At 39.6% G+C, this 12,721-nt stretch overlaps 1 protein-coding gene across 3 annotated transcripts in view; it reads right to left on the reverse strand.

Moving 5' to 3' along the window:
• Positions 1 to 12,721, reverse strand: part of ptprfa (protein tyrosine phosphatase receptor type Fa) — a 187,268-nt gene that overhangs the window by 125,334 nt on the left and 49,213 nt on the right. For all 3 annotated transcript variants that reach the window (XM_077199806.1, XM_077199805.1, XM_077199807.1), the window contains exons 3-4: positions 9,259 to 9,404; positions 5,335 to 5,476 (exon numbers count right to left, since the gene is read on the reverse strand). In XM_077199806.1, coding sequence (XP_077055921.1) covers positions 5,335 to 5,476; positions 9,259 to 9,404 — 288 coding nt within the window. The remainder of the gene's footprint in view (positions 1 to 5,334; positions 5,477 to 9,258; positions 9,405 to 12,721) is intronic.

Consider the following 12,721-nt stretch of genomic DNA (forward strand, 5'->3'; position numbering starts at 1 on the left):
GACAGACAGAACAATGGATGGATGGATGGGTGGATGGATGGATGGATAGATAGATAGATGGATGGACAGACAGAACGATGGATGGATGGATAGATGGATGGACAGACAGAACAACGGATGGATGGACGGATGGATGGATGGATAGAACGATGGATGGATAGACAGAATGATGGATGGATGGACGGACGAATGGATAGATGGATGGACAGACAGAATGATGGATGGATGGATGTATGGATGTATGGATGGATAGATGGATGGACAGACAGAATGATGGATGGATGGATGGATAGATAGATAGATAGATGGATGGACAGACAGAACGATGGATTGATGGATGGATGGATGGATGGACGGATGGATAGATGGATGGACAGACAGAATGATTGATGGATGGATATAGATGGATGGATGGAGTGATGGACAGACAGAACGATGGATGAATGGATGGATGGATGGATGGACATACAGAATGATGGATGGATGGATAAATAGATGGATGGATGGACGGATGGATGGATAGATGGATGGACAGACAGAATGATGGATGGATGGATGGATAGATGGATGGACAGACAGAACGATGGATGAATCGATGGATGGGTGGATGGACATACAGAATGATGGATGGATAGATGGATTGACAGACAGCACGATGGATGGATGGATAAATAGATGGATGGATGGACGGATGGAAGGATGGATGGATAGATGGATGGACAGACAGAATGATGGATGGATGGATAGATGGATGGACAGACAGAACAATGGATGGATGGATGGATGGATGGATGGACATACAGAACGATGGATGGATAGATGGATGGACAGACAGAACGATGGATGGATGGATAAATAGATGGATGGATGGAAGGACGGATGGATGGATGGATAGATGGATGGACAGACAGAACGATGGATGGATGGACAGATGGCTGGATGGATGGATGGACATACAGAACGATGGATGGATAGATAGATGGACAGACAGAACGATGGATGGATGGATAAATAGATGGATGGGTGGATGGACGGATGGATGGATGGATGAATGGATAGATGGATGGACAGACATACAGAATGATGGATGGATGGATGGATAGATGGATGGACAAACAGAACGATGGATGGATAGATGGATGGACAGACAGAACGATGGATGGATGGATAAATAGATGGATGGATGGATGGATGGATGGATGGATAGATGGATGGACAGACAGACAGAATGATGGATGGACAGATGATGGATGGATGGATGGACATACAGAACGATGGATTGATAGATGGATGGATGGATAAATAGATGGATGGATGGACGGATGGATGGATGGATGGATGGATGGATGGACAGACAGAACGATGCACGCGCACACACACACACACACACACACACACACACACACACACACACACACACACACACACACACACACACACACACACACACACACACACACACACACACACACTCAATGATGTGATGTGATGTGATGGTGAAAGTAGCTTCTCGTAGTGTTAAATGTCTCCTGCAGGTGTGTATGGCAGGTAGCCCAGTGATGCTGAGGAAGGAGGTGTGTGTTTACTCTGCTGCAGTACACCACTGATGGAGAGCTGAGTAATTGATATTTTGCTAAAGTGTAACTCAGCTCAGTGGGGGACTGGGCCCCTGCCAACCACTGGAAACTAAACCTATGTCATGGATAAGCAATTCTGTGTGTGTGAAATGCCAAAATGGAAATGGCATGTTGTAATTTCTGCCCACTGCCCTGTTAAACGCATTAGCTGATCTTTGGAAAGGCCTTTCTAACAGCTTCAAGATGTAAGCTGGCGAGCAGCAGAGAGAAATAAACACATGGCGTCTGTCTGCTGAGTATGTTTGCCGATAACGAATTACTTTGTGGGAAAAATACATTTGCACATGTCTATGGGATAAAATTACCTGTCTGAATCACCTCATCTATTTGCATGCACAGAAAGTGATGCACTGTCATAGGTTTTACATTTATGTCACTTATAAGTTGCAATTTTATGTCGCTCCATGTCATTCTGGGAAAAGATACCAAGAGGAGTTTTTCCATTCCTGTATGGTGGAACATGTAGTGCATGCTGTATTTTCAGGACATCTGGAAAGGGCCTTGCAGTTCTTGAACTCAAATTCTAGATGCTGATCATTTCAGTGAAATCCTTTGGGGGAGACTATTTTTGGCTTTCAGGTGACATCATTAGCTATAGCACAAACGAGCAGAGCTGAGACGAGGCGACATTAAATTACACCACAACAGGCTCAGAAAAGAGGAAAGTAGAGGCAAGATGATTTGAGAAAAGAGAAAGGAAGTAAAGAAGAGAAAGATAGGAACATAATATGAGCACAGATGAGATTAGACAAGACGGAATGATGATATTTAATAATATAACAGGGAAAAGAATAGAGTAGAGATGAGATGTGATGAGACAATACGAGATGAGATGAGATGCAAACAGAACTGGCTCAAAGAAGAGAAGACTTGATTACACTACTTGACTAAACAGTTAAACACAAATGAATAAACCCTCAACAGAAGCAACCTAATTAGTGCTGATTTATTCTTATGGTCATGTTGTGCTTTATCTTCATGCTTGATTAGTACCATGTGTTCCACAGTGTAATTGTCAATACACACTGCTCAAATGTGAGAAAATCATTTTGGTAATAACCAGCCAAGAAAATCTGCTAATCTATGGACGAAAACACCGATGTAAACCAAAAGACGGGTTAGAAATATTGCTCTGACTATAATGATATCACAGACATAACACCTAGCCTACAAACCTAATTCCTGCACAGGTTCAGTCCACCTGCTGATTCGTGGATCAGAACGCACATTTAACCACACTTTAGATCGAAAGCATGAGAGAGCGTGGCCCAGTTTTAAACACAGTTGGCATCATATAAACCCACACTTTTCTTCCCTCTAACTGAATTCCCCAGATTAGTACGCAGATATATTACAAAAAGACAAACACCCTGATTTATGCCCTGTGGTGTCGTGCTATGACTAGAACCGCCTTTACATGAGGATGTTGAATTTCAGTGAGCTGTAACCGTGGACTAAAGCAAGCAGCCGCATCGCCTCTTTGTCTAAGAACAGAGTCTGAGATTTATCTTCATGTAGTATCAGCACCTCCATATTCCTCATGTTTGAACATGACTCCAGATGCAGTGTACGGCACACTCGCATAACACATATTGCCTATCTGTGTGTGTGTGTGTGTGTGTGTGTGTGTGTCTGCGTGCTGTAATCTACCACAGGGTCAGAGTGCCAGGCATGGAAAAACCACACTATCAGAGCGGCAGGCACAGGTAATCTACTCAAATGTGCCCTGAAATGAACTTGCATCTTTAACACACACACACACACACACACACACACACACACACACACACACACACACACACACACACACACACACACACACACACACACACACACACACACACACACACACACACACACACACACACACACACACACACACACACACAACTCTTTGCTTTGAGCAGAGGAACCACAGCAAGGCTTACGGAGAACAGAGCCAGCTATCAGAACGCTGCACATGTTCCAATCCCGTGGAAGAGAGTGTGTGTGTTTCTTCCCCTCACAGTCCTGTGAGATGGAGGGATGATAAGCTTCATAACCATCAGCAGAATAACAAACATCTGAGAACAAAACGCCCCGGTTTGGCGGAACTTTTTACAGTTTCCCTCAGTCAGCATGCGAGAAGAAAGCAAGAAACATTTCAAGGTTTTTTTTGGGAAAATCGATTTAAGCTAAATCAAGACTGCTTGATTTGAATATCAGTCCATTTTAGGTCGTAGGCACAAGAAGCAGCTAATATTCAGACCAACAGTGTAGTATTTGCTTTTATGCAACAGTTCAAGAAGTTACTATTGATTACTTAGATGAAATACATAATAATGCCAGACTATTTTTTGCACTGACATTGAAAATAGTTCCAACCAAAGTCACAAATTAAGCGGCACACACAATAGGTGGTGTTTTTTTCCTGATTAAATCAATGTTGTATGTACAAACCAGTTGAGTAAATGATTCAATGACTTATATAACTTGAGTCATTCCTGAAGGAATCAGCATTTTTGAACAAATCAGTTAAATGATCGATTCAACGATTCCTGAATGAATCAGTTGAGTGAATGATTCAAATGACTCACTTATAAAGAGAGTCACTTGATTCAGTCCTGAATGAATGAGTGATACGCACTCAAGAATCTCAAATTAAGTAGTAAGTCCTCCGGGTACATTTCACCTGCTGTTTTTTGAGTACTCTAATTTCGGACATACTCCTCACATACTGTTGTTTGCCTACTATATAGTAAGGAAGTATGCCATTTTTTATGCAGCCAGTCACTTGATGCATTCATGTTTTGAACAAATCAGATGAATAAATGATTAATTGACTCAATAAAATTAGTCACTTGTCACCACCTCCTGGTGTAAAGATGTAACCTGCAGAAAAAATATCACAAACAAAATCCCCACCACAATATATATCCTTTCATCTCTCTTTCTCTGTCTTCCTCAGTCAACATTAAAGTGCATTAAAACTATTTTATTTCCATAGTGATAGTATATGTTATAAAGTGGGTGTTTAAAATCTGAATCAGAGCTGAATGTGACTTTGCAGTGGACTGTGGGGGCTAAAGTTCAAGTTCATCCTCACAGCATCTCCTAGGTGGCATCAGACCAAAAGGAATGTTGTTTTGGAGGTTGCAAGTTATTATTTTTTTATGTTTGGAATAACATGCGCTGATGAATAATGTCCAATAAGAGCAGGAATGTGTATTAAGAAAGTAAACAGCATCAGTTTTGATGTTGACTTTAATCAGATCTTCCCGCTGTGCAACAGTGTAACTTCATTAAACAAAGTGAATATTTGCCAAGGCTAACAGTGATTACATGTGGAACCTCAAAGTTAAAAGGAAACGACCATGAAAAGCTCTTGCATGACCCACCCACCCCAGCTCCAGTCAGTCAGACCACCTGCTGAATCTAACTTCAGCTCAAGTCCTGTTTGCCATGTTCTCAGTATGGTAATTATCTGAGTGTGAGAGGAAATAAAAATACAGCCAGTCTACAGCCAGCGGTTCTTTAATTTCACATCTGCACCATTCCTAATTGTACAATGCATGCAATGAATTGAGATAAAATAACTGTAGTTGGACATCATCATGAAGTGCTAAAACAGTATTATGCTGTTTGAGAGAGGGAGAGAGAGAGAGAGAGAGAGAGAGAGAGAGAGAGAGAATGAGAGGGAGAGAGAGTTTATTCTTACCTTCTAATACAGTAAGTTTAGCGCTAGTGTTAATTTCTCCAACGCTGTTGGTAGCCGTGCACTCATAAATGGCCTCATCTCGATGTGTCCGTAATGGCTGGATCCGCAGCACAGAGCCTGAGCCATCATCAAACTCTACTACCTGACACACACACACAGACATACAGATGATATTATATATTTCCAGCATCAAAAATAAAAAGTTGTTCTTCAAAAACACAATCAGACATGTCCACTGATCTGCATGCATAAACACATTAACAATTAGTTTTCTAAAATGACATTGCAAGGTTATTGATATTAACACACTCTTCTAAAGGTCCAGTTTGCATTAAATTAGAATATATACCAGTTAAAGTAATGGTTCACCCAAAAATGTATGCATGAATGAATAACTAAATGCATAAATAAATAAATGTACTGCAATTTACCGCATGGCTTGTATAATATACTTGTAGATAAAGTATAACGTATAATAGATTTTATAATAAAGTGCATATTTCGCATGGACTACTTTTATGAATATTTTCCTTTTGAAGCTTGACAGTATCAATTGCCATCCAGTTTTCTTGCATGGACAAAAACATTCTCATTTTGTGGTCCAAGGAATACAAAAACACATTCAGGGTTGAAACAACATGATGGTAAAACTGTCCTTTTTGGTAGTGTTATCTCTTTGCGGCGCTTTTTATCAAAATCATGACAGAAATAGCAATAACCGGCCAAAATGTCTTGAGTTCGAAAAGGGGATAAAACTCACTCCCTCTTATATGAAAGTAATGTTTCACAAACAGAGATCAGCTCACGTCGAGTGTGAATGTACTGCACTGGGTGTGCGAGACGCAGAGAGTTAAAGTTAGCGAGATGCTGGCGCTGTCAGACCCGGCTCGTTCACGCTCAATCAGCTCAGTAGACAGTGTGAGGAGGGTCGTCTCAGGGAGCCCTCATGCCTGCGTTGCCGTCAGACTCTCTCTGTTTTTTAGGTCGACTGCCAAATTGAGATCAACCTGAGCACCCCTGCTGGAGCCCGTCCTGTCTATACTGATGTTGAAAACAAACGCAACATTTCCTGGAATTAAATACTTCAGTTTGAGCTTATCAGCTTTCACAATAGAATAGTTTTAAAGGGGCTGTATTTTGGTTCTGGAGTCTCAATTTCTTCTTCTCGTTTATCATTTTATTAAAGATTCAAAAACATTCACGGTTTTTCATTATAATTTTCCACGTTGCCTGACTTTTCTGTTTTTGTTACCGTAACTTAAAGACTTCTAAAAATGATATAATGAGGGGTGCTTCTTGTTCAGGACGGACAGAATTGCTGAATGGGCACTGATGCGTAAACATGAGCTGTTCGTTTGCTTATAGTTGTGGAATCATAATTATGAATTAAAAATGATTTTAGAGCCATTTTTGCAGCTTAGTTAAAATAAATGGTAAATGGTCTAGTCCAGACTCTATGGCTCTGTTCCAACACACAGTGAGCCAAATAAAACTGATCAGGAATATTCTACATAAGCAAAACCTAGCAAATAATTTTTCATAATTGATTTCAATAGTCTTGATTTAGCACATTGTTAAGCTAAATATAGTACTATTAACATTTGTAATTAAATGGAATTATATTTATAAATGCTTTCTGGAATTAAAGTAATTTTAAGTATATATCAATTTATCTTGCTTTCTCATGCTGCCTAATTTGGAACAGCTTTTGTGTTGTGTGTGTCTATGAAGACTTATTATTTATTATGACGATGATGAAGTCTGATTATTTATTAGATGATTGTGAATACTTCTTATGTTGGCAGCTCACTAGATTTTGTAACAGTTATAGTATATTAGTCACTGCACTTAATATTTATGATAATGATAGATTATTTATAATTAATTACTATTTCATTAATTAAAGATGATTATGAATGCTGCTCATGTTGGCAGCTCACTAGGATTTGGAACAGTTAGTATATTAGCCATGGCCGGAAATGTTTCAGGCATAGCAGCAGGACAAATGACCGTTCAGGATCCGCTCACCCTAAAGTGTCCACATCAGACCTGTGCCACATGTACTGCCACCTGTACAGCTGCTGAATCTGCCAGCTGAGGAAAAGACTGTGTCAGTGCCAGGACAGTGAAGGATGAGCTTTCTACTTCTGTCCGGAGAGCAGGGTGACCTGTCAGACCTCCTCTGCTCACTCCTCCAAAAACGTCACATCTGACTGTCTGGGGCCAAACAGAGGCCACTATAAACTCATCAGCAGGAGCATCAGGTCCAGATGAGCCTCTCTTTGGTCTGTTTCAGGCCAGAATAGAGAGATCTGCTTATGTAGCATTTAGTTAGAGTGCAGTTATCACAGCTAAAATCCACCTGGAGTAATCTGGTGTAAGCGTCTTGGTCACAGAGACAATGGTTATAGTTAAACACCAATGCTGAATATATAACAGTCAAATGAACTTTTAGCTTAGTTGTGAGTTTGCAGTCTCAACACGTTTTCGGACATGTTTTAGTTTTTGTGAGTGTCTGAAGTAATGGGGGCAGTTTAAGGGAGTAGCTACGTTTAGCAGAATTTAATCTCTCTCGTACAGCACCTTTAATTTTCCAGTCCACAAATAAGTGATGCATTTCTTTTTAGCCATCAGCGTTTTTTTGGCCTTGCTGTCAAATTAAAAATACATCTCCCTGCCATCTCAGTGACCATAGTTTTTAACCTGGGATCAAGCCTGCAGTATTTGCAGACCACATACATAATTTGAGCTCACTGCACATTATATCTATGTGACACTTGAGTCGGTAGGGTTGGGTATAGTTTTGAATTGTAACAAATCCGGATCCGATTTCAATTCTGCTTATCAATTCCTAATTTCGATTCCAATAAGGTAAAAAATAAACCTTAGATATCATTCACATTTAGTCTTATTGCTAAATATTTAGTAGTAGCTGAATATTATAAACAAAAATCAACAGGCAAAAGAACACATACACAAAGAACGTTTGTCTGTGGTTCAAAAACACCATAGAAAAACAACTAGACTAACTGATATACATTTCTAGCATTATTAAATACAAGTAAACACACAGTAATTAAAAAAGAACAACTAAAAAATTAGCAATCGCAACAAATCAATGAAAACTGAACAAAGAAACGGATGAATAAACAGTGTTTTAAGGTATTTTCAGGTAGAAATTGTAATCAAATATAAAATAACGCTGCACTTTATAAATAAAATCTACATTACAAATATAGTAAATATATATAAACACCAGGAATATTAGGCTCAACGGATCCAATATAGTTACAAATGCCTGCAGAACAGAAAACAGCACGCCAGTTGTTTCGTGCTTGAATGGTTTGAAATCACATTAAAATCGCTTTTTTTCTGTGCGCACATTTTGGATGCACTTGAATGGTTTAAAATCACATTTTCTGCGAGCGCGTTTTGGGTGTGTGCACAGCGAGTCGTCTCGCGCTTGAATGGTTAAAAGTCATATAGAAATCGATAAAAGGAATCGAAATTTGTATTTTATAATAAGTATCCGATTCCTGACCTCAAGTATTCGATTCCAGAATTGTAATCGATTTTCGATTCCCATCCCTATGTGTCGGTCAGTTCAGCATAAACAGATGTCAGCACTGCTGTGTGAACTCAAAGAAACACTCAACACTTCCCTGATGTTCTCTAGAGCCTAGAGCAGGTCATGATAAAAGCTGAAAAACTCTCACACATGATCTTAATCAAAGAGTGCTGCTGTTTTATATGGGATGCCTTGAAGCCACTGGTGGGAAGAAATGGTAAGATCTTTCTTGCATCTGATTTAATGTTGCGGTAAAAGTACAGCTGGCAGAAAGCAGGTAGATTTCCCATATGATGCACGACATCACATCTGATCAGAGCGCACAAACAAAGCACATCTCATTATTTCAAACCCACCTCAAAGCGCTGTGAGCTGACTTTCTTGCCCTTCTTCATCCAGGTGATTCGTGGTTTGGGCTCCCCGACCGCCTGGCACACGAAGGACGCCACCCCTCCTGAAATCCCTGTCTGATCTTCAGGAGTCTTAATGAAACTGGGCATGCCTGCGAGAGAAAGAGAGAGAAGCATTAAAGTAAAGGATCAATTGTTTGCCCTAGACAGCAATAAGATAAAACAGAGAGTTTGTCTCAAACTCAGATATTCCAAGATACCAAATCTTGCAATCAGATGTCTCATTTCAAATTCAAATATTTCTCAACAAATTCTTCCAAGACCAAATCATGAGCTATACCATCCACGTTCATTTTCTTTTAGAAAATGTATAAAGGTTTATTAGATTCATTTAATTGATGACTCCAGCTATATTTCATCGAAAATTCATATTTCGTATAAATAAAAATTAATTTGTATTTCCTCAACTCTGATAGCGAACGCAGAGCAACTGAGATTTGAGAGTTGTGTCGGTGGGGAAAATTATGAATGGACAACTACTTCGATTTCAGTCGGTTTCTCAAACAAAGCTAAGACTTCAGAATGACAGAAATACAGTGGACAAGTCATATGGACTAGATTTGGGATACAATTTTTTTTTGGAGTTTGACAATAAAAATCTCAATCTTTATTTGAATGGAAAACAGAAGCTTGAACATTTTGATAGGAACTACTTTTGTGTCACCAGGGTCATCATAGTTAACTAAAACTACAACTAAAAACATTAAAAAACTTGTTTATTACTTAACATGTAAATGTTAACGGAAATCAGCTTTATTTCAGATTTTCATTTGGTTTAACGTGATGTAGTCAAATAACTAAAACTAAAATAATAATTTATATAGACATTTAAAAAAAAACATGAACACAGCAAATTAATAAAACTAAATAAAACATAAAATACAAAAATATATAAAACTATAATAGTATCTCAATGACACTAAAATAACACAGTGCGTCACAAATAGTAAGTGTTTGGAATGACATTCTCGGGTGATCTACTCCTTTAAGTCTCTTGAGTCATGAAGGAGCACTCGCTGAGCAATAAATCTGTCCTTGCTAGAAGCGGTGGAAGAAAAGCAGATCTTTTAACAGTGTCTAAACCCTGCCGTGAGCTAGACCTCCAGGACAGTGCAAGTAATGTTCCTCCATGTGCATTGGGTCACGTCCCTCATGGTGAGAAACAATAAATACAGGCAATATGAGGGAATTCTATTTCCCCTATTGCCTAAGCTCTCCGCTTGGCTGTATTTGAGATAACAATAAACTGTTTATAAGCCATCTCGGAGGATGTATCAAAAGCATAATTAAATGCTCTGACAGAATACGAGCCATGGCAACCCAAACCAATTGAGCTCCCTGTCCACCGCCATCCCCTGGTGAAAGCGTGCCTGTAGAGGAACAGAGAGCTGACGGGAACGTAATTAAAGATTCCAGCCATCCAGCGCACCACAGGGAACAACAGATATATCATAACGTGCACTGCCTGCTTTGTTTACCTCTGTCTCTTGATACAGATGCGTAATGCAAACTGCCGCCCTCGCTGGAGACAATGTCTTCATCTTTTCTTTGGCAGGAGCTGTCTCGGTACCCGTTCCTGTCCAGGGGACCTTGTCATTTTCTCTTTCTCTAATTCTCTCTCTCTCTCGCTTCACGGCACTGATGTCAGCAGAATTGATGTCATTATGGTCACCCTTCGTGTGATGCAGCGTGTTCAGAAAATAGTCTGCTATCTATCCATCCATCCATCCATCCATCCATCCATCCACCCACCCACCCATCCATCCATCCATCCATCCATCCATGCCAAATTAAGCTTCTGTGGACAGGTTTGTCCTTAAAATACAGTTCAGACACATCCTCACACTGATGGTGCATGATAACTTACAACCAAATCGCAATCTTATACACACTTCAAGATGATTGGTTGGATATATCCGTCAGACTCCCCTGAAACACCTGAGGTCAAACTTCATCTCATGACTGATTTATCAAACAGTCACCCTGCCTGCTGACCTCTGACCCTGGATGTTTCACACAAGACAGGCATCACAGATTCACAGTCACACAAGGCTCTCTGTGGCCGCCAGCATGCTGGCCTCCTGCAATATTAACCGTGTTGACTTTCATGTGTGTTCTTGAGGCAGCGCAAAGCAATCTGGCTCCCAAAGTTTCTGCCCTCACTCTGCCTTACCAAAACACAGGACACTGAGGTTTCTCTTCATGTAATCTGACAATCACAGGTGTACAAAAAACACTATCCCAGCATCCATGTTTAATCCCATCTTTCCCCATTCTCTCCCAATAAATGGCATCCACTTTGATCCACAACTGAGTTTGAGTTGATTTTATTGCTCCTTATGGACTGTAACTCAAATGTCCATGAACTTATCAACTAGACAATTTATATTTTATCTTAAGAAACCACTACATAGAAAAATCGCATGTAAACAGGAGTTCATATATGACAAAAAACAACAACAACAAAACTCATACATGATGCAAAACATTTCTAACAGAAGCTTTGGTCTGTTGCATATAAATACATCATTACAATCTCATAATTTAATCATAAAAAGTTTAAATTGGGGCTTAAAAAGAAGCCCCCAAAACACCAGCATTTGATTAAATGAGTATTTATATGTACAAAACCTAATGCAACTGGATAAAAAGCAGCATAGATAACCACATCAGCCTCTCTTCTGAGACTGAACCTGATTAACCCATAAAGGCCCTAAACATACTGTATGCAAGTACGGCATGTCAACGCAAACGCTTGTGAGGGTTTTTTTAATAAATAAAATAGTAAACTGTATATCAAATTAATCACAATTCTAACATCTAACCTTACTTCTCCTTTAGGCCTAACACTCTACCACTTGAACAAAATGTACTCTGAAGATTGTGTCGAAACCAGTGGAAAGTCCTGAGATGCTGGCTAGACAATATCAAACATATAACCGTCTAGCATAGTCTCATGAAGTATTGAGTAATCAACTGAACTTCTAACCTTTTCCATTTTTTTTAATGATTTAGGATCTAAGTTGCTTCTGCCTAGTAACAGACGGGTTTGAATATGAAGAACCAATCAAATTGTAGGAAAATAATGTAATGTTTCATGTAATTTTTGCCATGAGCCTATTCTATAAAAACTGTTGTATTCTTTTTGCTGGTGGGATTCTCTCTGAAATTTGTCTGAGATCCTCCGGCCATGATTAAAGCATATTCAAAGGCATTGTCTGGAGTCTGTCTAGTTAATGCTGCGCAGACAAGACGTCGTCCAACTCGAAGCCGACTGTAGATGCAGTGCTAGAGTATAAAGATTATTAAGTGTTGACTGTAGATGCTTGGGTGTCGATTGGAGACGCCCCAGGTAATTAGGAGTCAGGTACGTAAGAAGAAAAATCTACCACACACTTCAAGGTACACA

Source organism: Siphateles boraxobius, unplaced genomic scaffold (assembly GCF_051911475.1).
Source record: "Siphateles boraxobius isolate OS27281-9 unplaced genomic scaffold, OSU_SipBor_1 41, whole genome shotgun sequence".
Lineage (NCBI taxonomy): Eukaryota > Metazoa > Chordata > Actinopteri > Cypriniformes > Leuciscidae > Siphateles > Siphateles boraxobius.